Source organism: Danio aesculapii, chromosome 5, assembly GCF_903798145.1.
Source record: "Danio aesculapii chromosome 5, fDanAes4.1, whole genome shotgun sequence".
Classification (NCBI taxonomy): Eukaryota; Metazoa; Chordata; class Actinopteri; order Cypriniformes; family Danionidae; genus Danio; species Danio aesculapii.
The window spans coordinates 58,723,235-58,747,146 of record NC_079439.1 but is presented as its reverse complement, the minus strand read 5'-3'; the positions used below and the strand labels follow the sequence as shown (position 1 = coordinate 58,747,146).

At 34.4% G+C, this 23,912-nt stretch overlaps 1 protein-coding gene across 1 annotated transcript in view; it reads left to right on the top strand.

The window, feature by feature from the left end:
* The window catches only part of rabep1 (rabaptin, RAB GTPase binding effector protein 1), a 68,356-nt gene extending 49,264 nt beyond the window's left edge, over nucleotides 1-19,092 (top strand). The window contains exons 15-18 of the mRNA XM_056458549.1: nucleotides 4,964-5,019; nucleotides 7,319-7,417; nucleotides 12,237-12,353; nucleotides 15,402-19,092. Of these exons, the coding sequence (XP_056314524.1) occupies nucleotides 4,964-5,019; nucleotides 7,319-7,417; nucleotides 12,237-12,353; nucleotides 15,402-15,503 (374 nt within the window). The 3' untranslated portion in view covers nucleotides 15,504-19,092. The remainder of the gene's footprint in view (nucleotides 1-4,963; nucleotides 5,020-7,318; nucleotides 7,418-12,236; nucleotides 12,354-15,401) is intronic.
* The last annotated feature ends 4,820 nt before the right edge of the window (nucleotides 19,093-23,912 follow it).

The window sequence follows — 23,912 nt, the reverse complement described above, 5'->3', positions numbered from 1 at the left end:
AAAGTAGTTCTTAATTTTTCACGAACCATTTTAAGGTTAAAATTATTAACCCCTTTAAGCTAACTTTTTTTTCAGTAGTCCACAGAACAAACCATCATTATACAATAACTTGCCTAATTACCCTAACCTGCCTAGTTAAGCTTATTAACCTAGTTAAGCCTTTAAATGTCACTTTAAGCTGTATAGAAGTGTCTTGAAAAATATCTAGTAAAATATTATTTACTGTCATCATGGCAAAGATAAAATAAATCAGTTATTAGAAATGAGTTATTAAAACTATTATGTTTAGAAATGTGTTGAAAAAAATCTTCTCTGTCAAACAGAAATTGAGGGAAAAATAAACAGGGGGGCTAATAACTCAGGGGCTCTAATAATTCTGAGTTCAAATGTGTATATAGCCTACAAGGGGTGGATTGTAAAAGAAAATGAGTTCCAAGAACTTTAATTAACTCTTTGGGCTAAAAGAACAGTTTCCTTGTATGAAATTTGAATGTAATAACAGTTAGACAGATATTAAAGCAATCTAAATGAATAAATTAAAAGCTAATACACACTAAAATCTAATGTTTTTCAGTATAAAGTATAACAATAATAATTTGCACATTGTGATGTAATATAAGCTAGTTGGTGGTAGCTAGAATTATTCACTGTTGGTACATAGCATAATTTTTCAACCAAAGTTGCAGAAATGTTACTTCCTTGTTCAGATGCATTTCTAAGGTGAAAAATCTATACTTATCCAAAATAAAGTATCCACACTGGTGTAATGATTGACATTCATAAACAGTAAAGCATTAGATTCAATCGCAATTCTTTCTTTCTTTCTATCTATCTATCTATCTATCTATCTATCTATCTATCTATCTATCTATCTATCTATCTATCTATCTATCTATCTATCTATCTATCTATCTATCTATCTATCTATCTATCTATCTATCTATCTATCTATCTATCTATCTATCTATCTATCTATCTAGTCTGTCTATCTAGTCTGTCTATCTGTCTATCTGTCTATCTGTCTGTCTGTCTGTCTGTCTGTCTATCATTTCATGTGTGCTTATATTGATTGTTATACAAATTATTCTTGCACTGAATTGGGACTAATATATGGAGTATACATAATTTTGTTGTTTTGTTTACATACAGTTAAAGACCATATTATTACCACTCCTGTGAAATTTTTCCTTTTTTTAAGCAATAGATTTAAAAAACAAATTGTACTAGTTATTTTTTGCAAGATAAAAGTATTCATCAATTTAAAGGCTTAAATAGGTTAATTAGGCATTGAACGACAGTGGTTTGTTTTGTAGCCAATCGGAACAAAACAAAAAGTTATATTGTAATAATATTGACCTATATTGATCAGCTGTTGTTTTTAAATGACTTTTTTTATTATTGTTACAGCCAAACTAATAGAAATAAGAAATTCTCCAGAAAAAAAACTAATCCAGCTAAAAATATGAAACATTCCTTGCTTTGTTTACTTTGGAAATATTTTTAAAAATACACATTTTGCAGGAGGGTTAATAAATGTATAAAACTTCATAAAACTGTATAAAAGTTCAAATTCATTACAATAGTTAGCAATAAACGGTAATAAATACATTAAGTTGATATTTTAAAATCATAAATTCCCTTCTCAATTGAATTTCAAGCCAAAGTATGTATAATAAACCTTTAAAAATCACAGTAACATTAAATGAATGCCTGATCTAAGATTGTCCATCCCACCCACCCTTTAATGATTAAAAGCCTCTTGGCTGCACTGAATGTTAGCACTGGCTTCCGCTGAGACTTTGAAATATGAGTCTTTAGCTGTTGGAAAAATCCAACCAAATCCAACTTCTCTTTTTGAAGCATTGCTCCTTTCATCTGGCTTTCAACAAAACTGATTCAAATCATTAAACTCCTTGAGCCAGAGGAATGCACAACAGATTTATCTGTATATCTCCTCGTGTTTCAATTCCAATACTGTGTTTTTCTCCTCCACTTCTTCTCTCTGCATTGGTGCCCTTGTGTTCAGACATCCTGGAAGGTACGAATCTCTGTCTGAGTGTGTATTTGTGTAGGTCATGTCTGTCTGTAGTGGCACCACAGATTTCATCCTAACACACTAGCTAAACCCATGCATCAGCACTGTTTCTCATCACATCCACTTCGCTACGTACTGCTTCATTTAGCTGTGTACCATACTAATACTAATGAAATAACATCACGTGACTGTGTGTTCAGCTCAGAGAAATGAAATGTGATGCGCTCATGCTGCTGCAAATATGCATTATATAATGAAAATGTCACTCCACATTATTCATTTGAAATATTGTCTGCATACTTGCGTCAGTGTTTTGAAGCTGCTTTGAAACTGATGTCAAGCTACTAAGGATTAAGGTTAATTATGGTCAACCTTTTTTTTTTTTTTGGATTTCCTTTTCTTTTTTTTCTCGCATTGAAGCTTTTTATGGGTAAAGTAGACAAAGCAGCATTTAAAACTTTATTTATATATAAACATATACACCGTGTCTCCAATAAATCAAGAGTTTCTCAGATTTCACTTTCTCCAGAAGAAAAAATATTATCAGACATGCTTTGAAACGTTCTTTGCTCTGTTAAACATCATTTGGAAATAAAGCATCAGTGCTTTACTTCCTACTTTATTGTATTAAATCCAGATGAGAAATAAAAAGAAAGTTTGAGACTTTTCCTTGTAACTTGCATTTAGGTCTTCTTAGCGGTACTTATCCTGCACAAAAAAAAACAATGAATATTAAATGACTGTGGACATACACACTAAATACATTTTCCTAATTTATATGTAGTAATGTCAAGGACATGAGGAAAAATGTTAGTTAAAATCACTCTGCTGTTTACTAGCTAGCTAGCTAATTAACACAATCTAACATTATTAACCTTAATGTTAGTTAATAAAATACTCATATAGTTTAATAGGGATGCACCTATATGGATTTTTTTGGTCGATAACCGATAACTTTTAAGATTTAAGAGGCAATAATCTACAAATTATAGGCGATAAATATTTCAAAATGTTATATTTTTATACAGTAAACAACTGATTTTATTTTAAAAACTTCATAAAAGTTTGAATTGATCCTAGATTAGCCTACTCATAGCAAAAAAAGCTATTATTTAAAAAATGCAAGGTGATTATATAGATATATTCACGACTTCACATAAATCAGCATGCCAACACTAAATTATTTCCTTTTCTTCACAGCAAATTTAACATGCAACAACATTAACTTGACTGTTGCATAAAAACAATACGTTAAATAACAAAATGGGATTTAATTTACAAACAAGTAAAATAAATATATTTTAAATTAAATGAAAACGAAAGAACTGAAGAACTGAAACCAGCTCAAATGTGCTTGAATAAAACGTGTTACAGTACTGTACATATATATACAAATATGTAATGTCTGAAAAAAGTTTTGAGAGGTGTTTTGACAATTCAGAATCACCGTACAAATGAAAAGCTAAATATAGATAGTATTTTTTTAGAAAATCAGACAACGATTCTATGTTCGTTCTTGCTGTCAATTGCGGGGAAAAATGATCAGTGAAAGTTTTATGAAACCGATGTGAGTTTGAAAGTGTAACTGCAGGCGCTGTGTGATGCGTGCACACTCGAAGCAGAGTCAGATTTGTCCTTGGAGTCCGATTTTGATACATCACCTGAGCATTGAGCACAGATGACTTTGACAAACAGACCATAATGTAAAGACAGAATGAGGCGGATGGTCAAGAATCCCTATGGTGGATTCAGTGACTGGCACTCGACTCCCCTGCTGCTGTTTGAGGTGCCGTAAAGGCTCTGTTGGGTCACTATATGCGTGCGTGCTGATATCCATCACATGCGCTTGTTATAATCATTATAAATATGCAGATCAAACTGAATACAATTTTACATCAACAACACATGGCAAGCAACATGTTGATGATAACAGATAATCATGTAGGATTACAAACAACCCAACCAGTTGTTTAGCACGTGTGCATCGCTGCTATTATGTTTACACATGTAATCTTTTTCCTGAGGCAATTTAAACTAAAATACACAATGACACTCTATATCTTTGATGGTAAGGAATATGGTTACTTACTGAGTTATTATCGCACAGCAATGCCGCACAAAGAAAAGTCGGACTTTGAAGGAATAAACAATGTGAGGAAAGTTCTGTTATAGTGCATTGGACAAGCCTGAGCAAGTTCGACTCATGCATGCGTGAGGCAGGCAATTCTGTACAATTACGTAATCTATCGGCTTAAAGATATTGGCCTAATTTTGACTTTGGACCGATGTTGATAACATTAAAAATAGCATTTATCAACCGATAACGATATGGCCGCCGATATATCGCGCATCCCTATATTTTAACTATAAAATCGAACACAAATTCTGAACAAACTTCTGTGATTACTAACTACTCCTATTACTTACTACTAAGCTCACTCAACTGGAAATGAGCAGATATAATTATTAAATCAATTATAGTTTTAATTAGTTTATTTCATATATATTCCATTTGTTTATTTGAACAACCTGTAGGGCTCTGTTACTTGTTTATATGATTGCTGCACTATTTTAAAAACTATACCTATACTATACTCTTTTTGTTCCCCAGCACTGCTCATTAGCTGCCTTTTAAATGTTCTACAGTAAGCTAAGATTGAGGAATTGTAGGTAATGGCGTAAGCATTTATAAAAGCACACCCTCTACTATTTACTGTTCATTTTTAAAAGTCATGCCGAATTCATTGTCAAGTCACACTTTTTCAGTTTGAATTCTGTCTTGTTCAGCACTAACACAGCGAATGTCTCCTCCTGTTAGTGAGGGGAACACTGCCTTGTTCTTGTGCTCTTTTAGGAGCATCTTGCATTAACTGCAGAACACAGCTACAGCATGTGACTTTTTGTTGTTGTCCTTCTTCCATCCTGTAGCGTCTTTTTCCAGCTTGAAGACGGAACTGGAACGAGTGAAGAGTGAGAAGGAACAGGTAGGAAAGAACACAGTTATTAATAAGTCATATACAGTTGAAGTCAGAATTATTAGCCCCCCTTTGAATTTTCTTTTCTTTTGTTAAATATTTCCCAAATGATGTTTAACAGAGCAAGGAAATTTTCATAGTATGTCTGATAATATTTTTTCTTCTGGAGAAAGTATTATTTGATTTATTTTGGCTAGAATAAAAGCAGTTTTTAATTTTTTTAAAAACCATTTTAAGGTCAAAATTATTAGTCCCTTTAAGCTTTTTTTTTTCGATAGTCTACAGAACAACCCATGGTTATACAATAACTTGCCTAATTACCCTAAGCTGCCTAGTTAACCTAATTAACCTAGTTAAGCCTTTAAATGTCACTTCAAGCTGTGTAGAAGTGTTTGGAAAAATATCTAGTCAAATATTATTTACTTTCATCATGGCAAAGATAAACTAAATCAGTTATTAGAAATGAGTTATTAAAACTATTATTATTAGAAATGTGCTAAAACAATCTTCTCTCCGTTAAACAGAAATTGGGAAAAAAATAAACGGGGGGCTAATAATTCAGGGGCTCTAATAATTCTGACTTCAACTGTATATGGCATTAGTTTGGCATATGGCATTTACTCCACAAATAAAGGTTATTTGTATGTATTTTATGTAGTTTTTATTTTCATCATATTGAAAGCAGCAGGAACAAGTTTACTACATAGAAATGTCTTATCTGTGTGTTATTTGAGCAAACTTTGCTTTTACAGTAAGCATGTGCGGTTCATGTATGCATATATAAGGCCCCGTTTACACTGCCAGTTAAATGTGACCCAATTCAGATTTTTTTGCTCATATGTGACACAGATCGGATCTGTTCAATGACCGTTGTAAACACAAAAAAAACCCTGCATGCATTCGGATATTCAGAGATCGGTTTCAGGCCTCCTTCATATGTGGAAATAAATCAGACTTAAATAGGATATGTGACAATGCGACTATCATGTAAACAGGCAGATCGGATTTGAGGCATTCCGTTTTGTACGTCATTAAACTTGCAACAATGCAGTACTTTTCCGCGGTTTAATGACATAGAAGGAAGAGCGTGTGAGGAGACACAGACGCAGTAAACAACAACAACAGAGGAAACATTGAGGAGGAAAGTGGTCAGTCGCCACAATTTGCTCCCACCAGACCTGAGATCTCTCTCGTACCCACAAATTCCTCTGAATAGTGGACGACACCATATATAAACCATAGGTGCAAGCTGCGATGAAGGCCCTTTCCTTTCTCCGCCTCAAAATCATTTACAAATTGGGCGAACTTTGCATATTTCTCAGAGCTAAAAGCAAGACAATTTCTTCCATAGTGGCTAGTGTGGCGCAGATGCTAGAACCCGCATTTATGCATGCGCAACATCGTAAATTGTATGGCAAGTGTAAACACATGTATCATATATGGGTCACAATTTAAAAAAACGTGTAAACGGAGAGGCAAAAAAAAATCAGATAAAGGCAACACATCGGAATTGGGCATCAAGACCTGACAGTGTAAACGGGACCTAAGTATACTTGTACATGAGCAGAATATACACAGAGCAGAGTACTGAGCTATTTTGAAGTTTTATCATGACGCCTGTGCAAAATAGTTGATGATGCGCTCCACTGTTGCTGTGCTTTGGTCAGTGTAGCAACAAATCATCTTGTGCGGCAAAAGCCATTGAAATGAATGGGTTTCCTAGTGCAGTGATTTTCATGTCCAGTCCAGTCTTCACACCATATAGTGATTACCTCTGGAGGGAGAGTCAAAATAACACACTAAACGGGTGCAGCAAAGCCTTTTTTGACTTGTATTTTTCAGTCATTTTTCTTTTTCGCATGAAAACGGCATTTTTGGTTTTCAGCAGAAAGAGAAAAATGGCCGATAAAGGATAATTCTGTGCATCCCAAATTAATCAGTATTGGGGAAGGCACCAAAAACCATTAGAATATTAGATAAAGATATTTTATAAATTTCCCTGCAAAATTCTATTAAAACAAAAGTTTTGATGAGTAATTTGCATCTCTATGAACTAAGCTTGTTGAAATTTAATGGCGCGTTTTCTCAATATTAATCTTTCAAATGGCTGTATCTTAGCCGAATATTGCCATATCCTAATAAACCATACATCAATGCAAAGCAAATTTGACTGGTTTTGTGCTCCACGGTCACATATTATATTGGAGTCAAATAATCCCTGAACCAGTTTTAGAGACAAATTGTTGAGCTAAAGTAAATTTGGTGTTTGTTGTCTTGCTTCTGACTGATCTGCTAATGTTCACAACAGCTGGAGAGCAGCTTGGCAGAGAAGAGCCAGATGCTGGAGAGTGTCCAGCGCCTGAAGAACAGTCTGGAAGAGCAGCTCAAAGACACGCTCGGCAGCAAGGTCTGAACCCTCATGTGACCCACTCCGCTCTGCCTTTACACTGCAATACACTGCTGCCTGCTGAGCTTTAACTTATGTTTCTTTTAAAAACTGCAAAGTTCATGGCCTACTTACTGCTTCCTATGCATGTGACCGATCAGACAAGCAATATTCTTAAAATATTATATCCACCCAAGCAGCAGTATTGTACATGTAAAAAATCCAAAATAAAACATTTAATGTTCTTTATCTATCTATCTATCTATCTATCTATCTATCTATCTATCTATCTATCTATCTATCTATCTATCTATCTATCTATCTATCTATCTATCTATCTATCTATCAATCAATCAATCAAAATGAACTAAAGTGCTGTACAGAACACTAAAAAGGATATAAAATACTGTTTAAATGATTTATTTATTCATATATACTATTAAGTTTAGCTTTTTAGCACTGGACTGGGCCTATTTTAGTTTTCACCATTTTTAGTTTGTTGTGGAATAAATTCAGCAAGCTTCTTGAAACATTCCTCAGAGATTTTCATAAGATCATGCAATGTAATTGGCTGAATTGACATTTGCAATGGGCAGTTGAACAGGTGAACTAATGCAATGTCCAGTGAGTTTATACCATTAGATTATGGCTATTCAATTGGCGGCAATCTGTTCCGACCCTCCAAATAGTGTGACCAAGTCATAAAAAAAATTTTGTTCAGTCGAAAAAAGGCAGCTACAGTTATCAAGTGACCTCAATACAGCACATTTGAAGGCTGCACAGAGTGTGAGTCACCTGACATTAAGCGAGTGGTGCAAGCAGCCGGAAACATTTGGATCATACCTGTCAGCTCTCTCGTTTTTCCCGGGATTCTCCTGTATTTTACAGTTCTATCCCGCTATCATCCCGTAAAGGTGTTTTCTCGTATTTCTCCCGTATTTTCAGTCTTTCACTGGAGGGTGGCAAATAAACATTAAAGAGCCGAGCCTCGCTATACGCAACCCATACCGCCGAACCACCAGGGGCTGCCTCTTGCTCTTAATGTGAGTCTGTTCTGTGCTTTCGCTTTAAGCATGAAAACACTTTGAAATAAATATAAAAACGGCAGGATTCCCTTTCCTTTTCATTACAGGTGCTGTCTCCCCTTCATATGCGATCTTCAAAACAGTCATAGCGGTGCATAACTGCATGACGTGCTTCATAGTGATAAATAGACGCTGTTTCCCAAACGGATTCTGTACATGCGATTTGAAGCGGAGTGAAAGTCTGGGTTTTGGGTGTGTGTTTAAACAGACATACACATAATTAATAATAATAATAAAAATATCTAAAGATGTCGATCTTGGTGGGTTTTTTTTCAAACGCAACTAATTTTGTCCTAAATGAGCATAAAAAGCTAGGAAAGCAATCAAATGCTTTCATTATAATGTTAGATGTGTGGATTTTTAAAGTTACACCTGTTATTTTATGTAATTAAACGAAAAAAATCTAATTAAATAAAAGATTCATTCGTTGCTCTTTAATCAGAATGTGTGAGTTATGCAGTGAAGAAACGGTTAATGAGATTTGATAGTTTGATACTATTTAATTATTATAGCTATTAATTGTAATAAGCTAAAGGAGGGGGGCATCGGGGGAATCCCTTATTATGGTCGACATATCCCTTATTTTCACATCCCAATGTTGACGGGTATGATTTGGAGACAAATGTAAAGGCTTCTCAATGCCACGAAACTGCTGCGATCAAACAAAGTTATGCCGCCTGTGCGCTAGTTTAAAGTTCTGAGCTTGTACACCAAGGCTAATACGCACGCACACTGGATTAACTATAGCAGCGGGCCGTTCACATATAGCGTCTTTTCCGCCTGCAAGTTTGTTATTTCCAATGTAAGAATATATGGCAATATGCGTGCGCAAGCGGAGCGGTGTGCTCACGCCTTCCAGACACACCGAGTAGAAAACATCTCATGCTGTAGCGGTGAGAGTTGTGCATGGCTTACAGTGCAATGTAAACATAAGATATGTTAGACGAATTATTGCAAATGATTAAAATGATTATGTATGTATGAACGCAGATGATAACAACAGATCATTTAAATACTTTTCTAATTTAAAGCTTAAATTTACATTAGACGTGATTAACCGTAAAACCATGATTATTCTTCAGACCATATAATTGTACAACCTAAAGCTATAATTACTGTATCCATAATTGTTTTGCAGTTCAAAACAGCAAATGAATATGTCTGAATGTAGAAGAAGCGTACGTAAGCAATGCACTGCTTTTGTTGTGCTTTGAAACACAACATTTGAATGTGTTTGTAAAAAAGCCACATTGCACAATGCAGTGATATTATGTAGTATCAAAATACAATATATTAACATTTTAATGTAGAAAATACAACGTGGGTGTCTTAAGAAGCAAAAATACAACATGGGGTCTTAAATGTTGTTGTGTCATCACTTATATTGCAAGTCATATCTCTCCGGCCCCTCATTTGGGATGCTCTTGATGAACTGGCCCCCATGACAATCTAATTGAATAGCCCTGCCATAGACTTAAAAAATATGGACATAGTGTCCGTGATGTCAACCAGTTTTCTGAAGAGCGCAAATTAAGCTGCAAGTGGGCATGGCCAACCATCACCATTCTGTTTATGCGTCATTGTGCCGATCGCAGATAACCGAAAATGGGCAAAGACTCGGGGCATGAGCAGCGCTAGAGAGACGCCTGCTAGCTTTTTGCTTAGATGGGCTTTTCTTTGGGAGAAACTCTTAATACTTTATTAACTGCGACTCGTTTGTGTTCTGACCACATGTGCTTGGTTGTGTACTATATTATTAAAGTGTTTAGTCTTTTAAAAACACTGTTGTAATACATTGAGCCACTAAGCATTATGACGTTTTTCTACAGAAGGGAAACCCTAACTACTCCCAGATACTTCAAATATAGTCTGTGAGTAAATGCAAGGCTATTAATGAAATCCAGGCATAACACTGTCAGATTCTGGAGTGCATTACAGGTCTAAATAAACTTATAAATGATAAATAAATGATCTTAAATAAAACAAATACATTTATAGTAGTGGTGGGCCGTTATCCGCGTTAATGTGCTGCGTTAATGCGAGACTTTTACCGCGCGATAAAAAAATATCGCCGTTAATCTATTCTCAAAGTTGAGTTGGGAGCCGGGTCTGTTCTACGTAAGCTATGCAGTGTTGCCAGATGTAGCTGACTGATTCCAGCCCAAAAGCTATCCAAAAACCGCCGAAATGCTAAATGACCCGCCCAGTCATCTGGAATTCAAGCTAAGTGGGGGGTAGCCCTATGTTCCATGGGGCGGGCGTTGCATTGCAAAACCGCCCAAATTTTCACTTCCCGCCCAATATGGCAACACTGAAGCTATGATGATTTTCACATTGATATTTTAGCTCGGATGTATACCTGACCGGTGAGCCGTCTGACAAACAAGTGGCCTTCTAAATCAAATCAGCAGGATGCCTGACTTTAACTGCAGTTTGGCAGTTTTACTTTAACTCATAAACATTTCATTCATGCCGATGTGACAAACTGAGATATTAGATGCAAATAAGGAGTAAGGACTACTGAGAGTGTTATGGAATTTACTAACGCATGCCGATGGAAAGAAAAAAACTTCCGCATTTTGCGATCTATGTGTGTGTGTCTGTGTGCGTGCGTGTCTGTGTGTACGTAAGGTCCTTTACTGACCGCTGTGTGTGTGGATCTTGTCAGAAAATTTAGCAAAAAAGTCCTACAACACGGTAATAGTCTGATTGCTGTGTTTACTTCAATAATGCCACTAATAAATTCATACTCCACATGTCTTAATTGCATTTCTGTTTAGTTCAGTTATGACTTTAGTCGGATTAAGGTAATCAAAAATCGCTGTTTGGAGCTTATGTAGGCCTACAGTTCAAAATTCATGTTTAACTGAATAAACAGTTAGTAAACACAAGTACATCTTATTGAACATCATTTATTTTCATCATCAATTATCATAGTAGAACAGTTTCTCAATCAGTTTGTGATGCATTTTGAAAACAGTAGATGAGCCCCTGGTCAATGCGCAACCTGGCTTGAGAAACCCGTACTCAAAGACCTATTATTTGTGTAGCACACATATTCTGAATGCCTTCTGCAAAATTCAAATTAGCCATTTTAATCTAGATTAAAAAAAATAATCTATGCCCACCTATAATTTATAGATATGATATAAGAATTACACTCACCGCAGAAATGGAGGCCACTTGAATGGTTTGTGAACACAATAAGGTGAACACAGCATGCCATATTATCTGATAGTTGTAAGAAGTAATCCAAAAGGGCTAGTGACTATGTAAAGCCACATAAAACTAAACAAAAATACGATCTATATGCCGAGTTCTGCAGCTAATCAGCTGGAATCGGCTGAGGGGAAGTGACGGCAAGCAGCAAGACTTAGCTGTCACTTAAGTGGCCATGCCCTTAATTATGCAGACTTAATATAACGAAACGAATGAGTTATACAAATATTCACACAGTTGTCATGAAGAGTGATATTAGCTTTAAACACCCAAATCATTTTCAGTAATTCTTTCAGTAACTCTTTTTTTTCTGCTGTAAAGTTGGCCTTTTAAACATTGGGGTCAATACAAATGTGCTCTATTTTGGAGTCAGGCCTGATTTCGATGAATTGCAGTTTCGTGTACTTCCACATTGGTTTCATGAGGAAGAGTGGGATGTTTCCATATAGAGCAGACTTCAAGTCACTGTAAATGTAAAAGTGTGTGTGTGTGTGTGTGTGTGTGTGTGTGTGTGTGTGTGTGTGTGTGTGTTGTAGAGTGCTTTGGAGACTCAGGTGTTTGAAGAGAAAGACAAATCACAGAGACTTCAGGCAGAGCTGGACGTCAGTGAGCAGGTCCAGAGAGATTTTGTTAAGCTCTCTCAGACCCTTCAGGTAAACACATTTCACTAAAAACAACTTGAACCACAGTTTAATTTCTACACAGTTTGTCAGACAGTCCTGAGAGAGGATAGTAGATCTGGCCAGAGTCGCCAGTGTTTCTTCTTCTAGTGAGTCATTCTGCAACATGGGTTCAGGCAAACTCACATCTAGGAATTCTACATATAACTTAAGTAGTTTATTGTAAATCAATTCATTTGATGAATTGAAAAGATTTATTAATAAGTTATTCATTTAATTGTTACATTTAATTTTGAAAGATGAATGACACATTTTCTAATATGCTTGTTTATTTGTAGTTAAAATGGTTCATCTACTGTATTTACACTATTGTTCAAAAGTCTGATATTATTCCAATTTAGTTGCTTTGTTTTTTTATTTTTTGAGGTTCATTCCAATTAGATGATGCATCGTTGATTGTTAATTTTGAGATTATTTTTTTGATGGGGAGTCTAAGCTCAATTTGTGTCCGTGCTCAGGCAGAAGTGCTTTCTGAGTTATTTATTTCGTAAAATTGCAGCATATTGCCATCATATACAGTTAAAGTCAGAATTATTAGCTCGACCCCCCCCCCCCCCCTTTTTTTTTTTTTTTTTTTTTTTTTTTTTTTTCTCTTTTCATATTTCCCAAATTATGTTTAACAGAGCAAGAATTTTCACAGTATGTCTGATAATATTTTTTCTTCTGGAGAAAGTCTTATTTGTTTTATTTTGGCTAGAATAAAAGCAGTTTTAAAAATTTTTAAAGCCATTTTAAGGTCATAATTACTAGCCCCTTTAAGCTATACATTTTTTCGATAGTCTACAAAACAAAAAAATCGTTATACAATGACTTGCCTAAATACCCTAATCTGCCTAGTTAAGCCTTTAAATGTCACTTTAAGCTGTATAGAAGTGTCTTGAAAAATATCTAGTCAAATATTATTTACTGTCATCATGGCAAAGTTAAAATAAATCGGTTATTAGAAATGAGTTATTAAAACTATTATGTTTAGAAATGTGCTGAAGAAATCTCTCCATTAAACAGAAATTGGGGGGAAAAATAAACAGGAGGGTGAATAATTCTGACTTCAACTGTATATTTCGCACAGGCTGACATTTGGGTTGCAATATGATTTGCACTGCAACCGTTACATTGAAAATCTGAGAAATGCTTACATATAGGTAAAACAGAAATTGCCAGATTTTTCATTTGGGAAACTAATATGAAGTTAGAAAAAGGAAATAAATTGCAAAATAATTAAAATCGCAATAATATTGTATCGTGAGATGAGTATCATTATAATATCGTATTATAGGGGACTTAGTGGATGTAGTGATTCCCAACCCTAAAGTCCCAGCCGTGTTAATTAATTAATTTTTTTGCCATCGCAGTAATAAATTACATTTAAATGATTGAAAATTGTTGTAATATTTGACAATTTAACTGTATAAATAAATGTAGACTTGCTATAAATGATAGATTTCATTCAAAAACATGAAAGTAATCTTACAAACCCCAAACTGTCAAATGAAACTTTTCTTTTTTATTATTATTATTATTAAAAAGTGTAAAATAATAATACATGTATTTATTATTTTTATTTATTTATATATATATTAGATTTATTTTCTGGTTTATTATTATTATTTTATTTTATTTTATTTTTATTATTAATCCAAAGTCATCTCACAAACCCCAGGTTGTCAAATGTAATCTTTTTTTTTTATTATTTAAAAAATGTAAAATAATAATAATACAAAATGTATTTATTCTTTTTTTACATTTTATTTGATTTATTATTATTTTTGTAGCATTTTTGTTTTTTAATTAATGTATTCACAATTATTTCTTCATAATCATTCATTCATACATAAGGTAATCTTACAAACCCCAAACTGTCAACCCATTTTTTTTTAAGTTATTAAAAAAATATATATTTATTTATATATATAATTAACATATGTAATTACATTAAATATTAAAATTACATTAAAAATTATACATATTGTTTTATATTTTAGTTTATTATTATTTTTAGTAACATTTTTGCTTTTTTAATAAATATATAAAAAATTATTTCTTCAATTTTTATTTTTCAAGTGCCAATTACAGTTCTCAATTGAATAATAATAATTAGGGCTGTGCGATTTAATTGAAATCGAACGCGATTTGAATGTGATTTGATTCTGTATCACAGAATCAGCTAATTTATAAGACCTCTTAGTCGCATATCGCTTCTAGCATGTGGAAAGCGTGAGGCACGTCACTTCCTTCAGCATTCAATGTGCTTTGCGCTCACGCTCCTTTGTCATTGCTCGGCGACCGTCTACCGTTTTCTCAGAGGATGACAAACTAACAAATCTTTGCTGCAGTTTCGATATAACTTTTATTTTTGGAGAAAATTAAAAAGCACTGGGTGTCTGGGTGCTCTGTGTTTGTCTGAGGTAATTAGTCTACGCTCCGTTGTTTTTACGTGACTCACGGTGCGCTTGCAGCATTCCGAAAGTAGAGATGTTTTCAACTGAGGACGCCTGGAATACGCGCGCGCGTCACTCCATTGGAAATAATGAACTTGTGTGCGCAAAAGACGCGATATCTAAAGAGCCTATTTCACGGCAGCGTCACAAAGAGCTCTATGATCTATGCATCTGTGGACACGTTCAAAAGTACACGCAACTACATCTGATATGTGGTCGAACAGAACATCTGAGCTTTACTTGTGTTTGACGGCGCACACAAAAACACACAGTAGTCTATTTATTTGGTTTGTCATAGGCCTGTTCTAGGGACAGTTTATTACACCTTAATTGGTGAAATTAGTTTTTTTTGTCCTATGTCTGTTTTAGAGACATTTTACAGGACTTGATAAAGATCTAATTGTTTTCCTTCGGAAATATATTTCAGATTCACACTGTAAAACTTCTCTGTGTGTGTGAACTCAAAATCGCAACATTCAAGAAAAACATGAAAGGTTTATTTTGCCTACAGTATATCGCACAGCCCTAATAATAATAATATGATTTTTCCACATGAAGCTAAAAGTTAAATGTCCTCCCACAGGTGCAGCTGGAGCGCATTCGGCAGGCCGAGTCATTAGAGCGCATCCGCGCCATCCTCAACGACACCAACCTTACAGACATCAGCCAGCTTCCAGAGACATGATGTCACTTCCTCAAAACCCCACTGCGCGCACAGAAACACATGCACTCCACCTGAACCCCATTATCTCCATCCATTCAGATTCAGTGAGGAAGACCTGAGCGAACACTACTGACCCCATATACTACTGCTCTACATGCCTTGGCAAGAGCCCGAACGGAGGCTTCCTGTCTTTCAAAGTCGTTCGCTGAATGCGCCTTTTGGTCCGGAAATGAGAAAATATCACTGTCCCATCTCTCTCCCGATACCTCTTTTTGTTCTTCGTCTTTCCATCCGCTAAATATGAAGGAAACGGACGCTTCTCAAGTGTTTTGTACATACTTGTATACAGAATATTTGTGTATATTGCATTAGTTAATACATACACGAGACTGCGATTCTACTGTTTTCACGTCCGCCACTCGATGTAATCTCTCCTCATTGTGTTGTTTTTCGACATCCATCATCAACAGTAAATTTTCTTTCACTTCCAGACAGTTTGATGAGCTTTTGCTTGACGTTACTGCTACTTGGACTGAGGTTTTGCTTATTTTTCTCTGGGTTTTTTTTTTACGCAGACATATCAAGTGATATTTATAGATGACTTCTGGGATGCTCGGGTTGATTTGTGTCGAGGTTTTGGCAACAGCACTTACACCGACCCTTCTGGAAGGTGTTTCATTCATGGTTCTGCTGTTTGTATAATAACGTAAGCACACTATGCTTCTGATTTACAGTCCTTGTGGATGAACCCTGTGTTTGTGTACCAGATTAGGAGGTACAGTAATATATGTCTGTCTCTTGTGTGCAACGGAATTGCGTATGGGATTCGCGTAACCAAAGTTGATCATGTTATGACCTTAAATACTCAACGCAGCGTATTTGGAGAGTTTAAATCATCGAGGGCTCATGGGTTTAAATCATTTCGTTGTTGGCTGCTGTTTTGTTTTAAGCAACGGATGCTAGGCGGTGTAACTCAGCTGCAGGAAACAAGCGTGCGTGATTTATGATCCAGTTATAGGATTAAATAGTAAAAATTGAGGCTTTTTTTAATAAGACCAAAAGTGGCATGTGATTTCAGCATGGTCTTTTTTTAAATTAGGCGAAACGTGGATTTTAGTTTAGGCTGTGGACTTACATTTTTAAAAAACGTCTGTTGATTTAAAAACAGATAGTGCTTAAACATGAAAATTGGCTGATATAATTGACAATTCATAGTTAAAGCCTGCATGTTGAGTATTATGTCTGCTGACGTAACCGTATCAGTGATATTTCAAAAATGTGGAAAAAATGTAATCTAAAAAATATATAAAATGCAAATGCTGAAATTGAGGACAGTTCAAAATAACGTTAAAAATTAAACGTCAAATTTAAAATTGTTACGACAGTCTAATTTGTCTTTGTATCAAAATTGGCTTACTATCTTAATTTCCATGCATCATAATTATGAGTTTTAATTTGTAATATAGTCTAATGATTCTCAGTTTTGATTTGCTGTCATGACCCATTTTGATTTTGTAGTCATATATGACAAAATGAATCAAAGCTGACAAAGTTAAAAGTTGAAATCTCAACTCAGTTGACAATTTAGACTAATAATTAGTCAATTTCGTATGTATAATAATTTTATGTTTAACTCTCATAATCTTCTCATCTCAATTTTGACATCATAATTATGACTCATATTTTCTATTTAGTGGCCAGTTTTGATGATATGAGAACTCAAAAAATTATGAGATCATAATTTATTTGATTTACAGTTGTTTGACCATATTGTAATTTCTGTTTGTCAATTTATCTTATAATTTTGGCTTGTCTCATAATTGACTTCATATCTAAATTCTTTTAAATTGTCATTGTTATAACTCATAATTTTGATTTATAATATACTTTTAATATTAATGAAGACTGTCATCTCGATTTGCCATAATTTCTGATAAACTCTTTGTACTTTTATCCCATTATTGACTCTCATAATTTGGCTTTTTGTCATAATTTTTGGTTTGCAGTGATTTGTTAAATATGCCTAAATTATAAAAGCCAAGATTAGTCAAGTCAGACTTTGTTTTATTTATTACATAAAAACAAACCTAAATTTTGAAAGTCAATATTAGTCAAGTCAGTGTTGCCATTTGTTGCATAACACAAAGCCTTATTTATAAAAGTCAATATAAGTCAAGTCAAATTTATCCCTTTCATTTATGGCATAAAACAAAGCCTGAGTTATGAAAGTCAAACTTTGTCCTTTCATTCATTGCATAAAATAAAGCCTAAGTTATGAAACTCAAGATTAATCAAGTCAAACTTAGTCCTTTCATTTATTGCATAAAACAAAGCCTAAGTTATGAAAGTCAATACTGTACTTGTCAAGTCAAACTTAGGCTTTGTTTTATGCAATAAATGAAATTACTAAGTATGAAAGCAAAGATTGGTCAAGCCAAAGTTAGGCTTTGTTTTATGCAATAAATGAAAGTCAGGATTAGTCAAGTCAAACTTAGTTCTTTAAATGCATATAATAAAGCCTAAGTTATGAAAGTCAATATTAGTCAAGTCAAACTCAGGCTTTGTTTAATGGAATAAATAAAAGGACTAAGTTATGAAAGTCAAGATTTGACAAGTCAAACTTGGTCCTTTTATTTATTCCATAAAACAAAGCCTAAGTTGTGAAAGTCAAGATTAATCAAGCCAAACTCAAGCTTCATTTTGTGCAATAAATGAAAGGTCTAAGTTTGGCTTGATTAATCTTGACTTTCACAACTTAGGCTTTGTTTTAAGAAATAAATGAAAGGACCAAGTTTGACTTGACATCTTGACTTTCATAGCTTAGTCATTTTATTTATTTCATAAAACAAAGCCTAAGTTGTAAAAGTCAAGATTAATCAAGCCAAACTTTGTCCTTTCATTTATTGCATAAAATCAAGCTTAAGTTATGAAAGTCAAGATCAGTCAAGTCAAATTTAGTCACTTGACAACATTTTAACTTAATATTTCATCATAATCATTTCTCAATTTATCTCGTCTCATAATCTCATAATTGTGTGTTATGGTTACACAAGACTTTACCAATGCTACGCTACATGACCAGTGCTGCTGTTATAATCTGTATGTGAACTGATGATGATGATGATGATGATGATGAAGCTCTTCAGTATGGATATGTGCATTATAATAAGACCATGTGTGTTGTGGTGGTGTTTATTTTATGTCCTACATAACGCTCACCCGTCCTGTGCTGTTTTCACATCGCAAACACATAGAAGCTTCACTTCAGTGTAGTTTTGATGTTGTCAGGATATTTTAGGAACTACATTTTGCTTTAGAAGACACTGTTGGAACTCTACAACTAATTTGGGGCTTGGAGACTACAGATTTTAATGATTCTTTTTGTTTGTTTTGTTTGTTTTTCTCCAGATAATTTATAATTCATGAATCTTTTTTTTTTTTTTTAACTGGGTCTGTGAAGAGTGAAAGTTCAGAGACTTTCACAATAACAACGGTTATATTTCTGTTCTTGGCATGCCGTGTTGCAGATGCAGAAGCCCTTGCAGATTTATATACTGTACTGTGTACATATCCCTGTATATATCTATATAATAAAACAAAATGAAACCTACGTTTTATGTGGATTATTCAATTGCTTATGATCTGTTGCTGATCTGGTTATATTACAGTTGAAGTCAGAATTATTAACCCCTTTGATTTATTTTTTTTTTCTGTTTTAAATATTTACCAAATGATGTTTAACAGAGCAAGGAAATTTTCACAGTATGTCTGATAATATTTTGTTTTTTCTGGAGAAAGTCTTATTTGTTTCATTTCGGCTAGAATAAAAGCAGTTTTTAATTTTTTATTAAACATTTTAAGATCAAAATTATTAGCCCCTTTAAGCTATATATTTTTTCGATAGTCTACAAAACAAACCATCGTTATACAATAACTTGCCTAATTACCCTAACCTGCCTAGTTAACCTAATTAACCTAGTTAAGCCTTTAAATGTCACTTTAAGCTGTATAAAAGTGTCTTGAAAAATATCTGGTAAAATATTATTTACTGTCATCTTGGAAAAGATAAAATAAATCAGTTATTAGAAATGAGTTATTAAAACTATTATGTTTAGAAAGGTGTTGAGAAAATCTCTCCGTTAAACAGAAATTGGGGGAAAGAAAATAAACGGGCTAATAATTCAGACTTCAACTGTATTAACATTCGGTTTAAGTATTGAGATATTTAACAGTTTCATGTCATTTCTGGCACACAACAAGACTCATTCTTCAGTAAATGGGCTTCTATGCACAGCTAGTTTTAAAGCCAACCATAAACATCCGGTGAAAGCTTAAAATGACTCTTTTCAATTTCACAAGGTTGTTTTTTACAGCATCGATGTTGTAATTACAATACATTCAGTTAAATAGACTTTAGCGTTCATTTACTTGTTCAAGCGTAAAACGAGATGAAAGACAGATGTAACCACCATCAGTAGCAACAGGTGCAGAAATTCCATTGAAAATACTGGGGTAAAATAAACTGTCATATTTTAAGACATGGGAAATGGAATTTAATGCAGTGCTTCTTGTCCGATCTGAGACCCACTTCATATCGTATATCTATCAGACAGTGAAGATCGCTTATTTAAAAAAAATCTGATCTTAAACATGACAATTTTGTAATGGAAAGACAGTTCACCGGAAGCCGCCAGGCTGCTTGGCTGAAAATTAAAAGTCTGTGTGCATCCCATTAAGACAGATTATTGGAGTTTTACCTACAGTCAACTCATAATTGTTGTCTAATAATGAAGTATCAACAATGACTAGTTTACTTTTTATATTAAATCTAAAATATCTGATTGACATTCTCAACTTTGACACCATATATTTTTTGTAAATTACTTTTACTCTTAAATTTATATTGGCCTTGTGTAGGCAGTTTGATTGACAGGTGATCATAACGCCAATATTCTGTGCCCCATGTCCACCATTTTATCCGACGAGTAAAACAGATTAAGTAGAGTCACATCGCCTTTAACGTGAAAAATGGTAATACTGTGCTCATATAGGACTTACAACGCAGACTTTAGGTTCCCAGAAAGGCTGGGTAATATACGTTATCTTTTTGTTCTGAAAAGTTTGTGCATTAAGCGAAATGGATACGTTTGTGTGGACGACCTACTCGCCTTATGGTCAACTGTCAAACAGTGATGGCTCGAACTAGAAACGCGAAGACTCAAGGATGATTAACTAACATTTTCTGTTATAAAAACCAGCACAGCCCGCATTATCTTTATATTATGGAGACGTGACATGACAACATAACCAGCGAACTACCTGAAGACTGTGAAGACGACAGGTGAGATTACCTATTTTATACTGCACGCATAGCCTGGAAACCCAGATAAGAAATGTAATCTTTGTCTCTTATAATTTCATAGACGCATAATCATTGTAACATTTTAATTATGTTCCAATTATCAGAATTTTTAATTACTAGTAACTTAGGATATAGATTCAATCTATTTTGTTTCCATTTCGAGTTAGGCTCACATCCTGAATATTTGTATTTTATGCATTTTGCAAGTCTTTATGTATAACGTTAGTATTTTTGCCTGAAATCAGTAGCCTATGTCGTTTTCTAGAAAGTTGTCTCTGAGTTTTCAGGTTTTTCCTGAGTGCACAAATTGATAGGGGAACGCCATATGACTGCCTGGGCTTTGTGATATGTCATCTCAGATTTTTCTCATACTTTCTAATTAACTTACTGACTTAATATCATTGTTGTCAAGTCCACGTTCTTTCTACGGTCTTGGACAAATTTTAACCACTTGGTTATCCGTTTTTTTGTTGTTGTTGTTTGTTTGTTTTGTTTCTCTTAATTTTTTTCTCCATTATTTCCAAGGTTATGGGTTTTAGGATTTTTTCTTCCACGGGTTAAGGGTTATGTGCTGGCCCCAAGCGGCAACTTCCTTAGCTAGTATTGTTGTTAAAAAAAAATAATTAATTAACAAAAAAACCTGGTAATCCTGCATAGTATCAATATTATCAAGTCAATATTCGGTAAAAAAATATATTTACAGTCAGATTTGACTTGCCAATTGTGATTGATAAAATTTATTTGTAATTTACTTTTTTATCTCATAATTGGCTCTCAGTTTTGACCTTTTTTTATGTCTTATAGTTTCAACTTGGTATGAGTGTGTGCGTAAATCTGTATGGGTGTTTTCCAGTACTGGGTTGTGCCTGCAAGGGCATCCGCGGCATAAAACATACTGTGTGCTGGAAAAGTTGGCAGTTCATTCAGCTGTGGTGACCCCTGATAAATAAGGGACTAAGCGGAAGGAAAATGAATGAATTTTGAATTGTAATTTATTTCCATATAACATCTCATGGCAGTGGGATGGCGCAGTGGGTAGTGCTGTCACCTTACAGCAAGAAGGTTGCTGGTTCGAGCCTCAGCTGGGTCGGTTGGCATTTTTGTGTGGAGTTTGTATGTTCTCCCTGTGTTTACGTGAAATTCAAAAGACATGTGGTGTAGGTGAATTGGGTAAGCTAAATTGGCCGTAGTAGTGTATGTGTTTGAGTGTGTATGGATGTTTCGCAGTGATGGGTTCCAGCTGAAAGGACATATCCGCTTACTAAAACATATGATGGATAAGTTGGCCGTTCATACTCCTGATTAATAAAGGTGCTAAGCCGAAAAGAAAATGAATAAATCAATGACTCTTTTAAAACACTACCATTTGTCTCATAAATTGTCAACTTGTCACTATTGAAATTTTTTTATTGACTTCTTATCAAATCTGAGAGTACCTTAGTTATGATGTGAGTAATCTCAAAATTTTGATTCGTCAAGTTTGACCAGACAATTATGATTCACCAAAGCATTTTTTTTTTCTTTTACATGGCGGTAAATCTTTGCCTCTCAGACTTATTTAAATTTAAATGAAAACCTTCTAGAGGCTAGATGTTTGGTTGTTACAAACTGAGGGAGCCGAAGAGACAAACGGTGCATTCCTTCCCCTGACTGGAGTAAATACAGAAGTTGCTTGTTCTTGGCATGATCGTTTCTCTCCTCACATTATGCTTTCTGAATAAAAAACGGAAGGAGAATAAAAAGGAAGTCTTCATCATCTCCAGACTGACCTCTTCAGATAAACCATTGTCTCCGTGCAGGAAATAACGCTGATGCTCAATACTGCTGATAAACTCTTACACAGGAAAGACTCACTTCAGTGTACTAAACTCTTGTCCAGAAGGCTATGTGTACATAAGTTATCATTTGAGTCTCCATTTTTCCCACTTACTTTTGAGTTAACATATATTCGTATTTATTTCCTAATTTATTTGGTAACTAAATGTTAACTGTTTGTCATACTTTAAATTCATTCTGATTTGTAGTCAGTTATGATCAAATTAGTGAAGACTGTCAATGTTGTCAGTTTCGGCCATTTCCACTTTTATTTTTTTTACGACTGGCAATTCAGACTGTGATAATGTGACAAACATTGGACTTTTAACCTATAATTGAGCATGTATCTTATATTTGGACCTTTTGCCATAATTATAACATTCATTATTTTGATTTATAGCCATTTATAATGTAAAACCAAGTTACAAAGTCGAGATTATTAAAATCGAACTTGACAAGTCACTTAGATTTGGTATTTGAGACATTTTTTTTTGATACATAAGAGACATAAGACATTTTTGTCTGTCTTATCTCATAATTGAGTTTTGATTTCTTCAGATAAACTATTCTCCATTTAGGAATTATTTTCATCATATTGTTTTTAAAATGTGAACGAGAAATGCACTGAAATATCACACTAAAAAAGTTGACTAACAATCTACTAGTGGTATATTCTAAACTAAATTCATTCATTCATTTTCTTTTCGACATAGTCCCTTTATTAATCAGGGGCCGCCAACTTATCCAGCCTATGTTTTACGCAACGGCTGCCCTTCCAGCCACAATCCATCACTGGGAAACACCCAAACACTCTCATTCACACACATACACTATGGACAATTTAGCTTACCCAATTCAGCTATAGCGCATATCTTTGGACTGTGGGGGAAAACCAGAGCAACTGGAGGAAACCCACGCGAACACAGAGAACATGCAAAGTCCACAAAGAAATGCCAACTGACCCAGCCGAGGATCAAACCAGCGACCTTCTTGCTGTGAGGCGACAGCACTACCGACCGCGCCACACTCATTTTGTATGAATTAATGAGTAGATTAATGACTTAATGAAGTCAAGAGCATTTCCGCCAGAGGAAATGACATCACTCGGAGCCATGTTCTTTTCTATAAGTGCTTTGAAGTTTGTTATATGGCGAAGCACAAATGGTGGATAATGTCAACTCTGTTGGTGGTTTAAAAGGTTTACCGGCAATTAGTACCTTAAGCACTTAAGCATTTTGTATTAATTAACATTA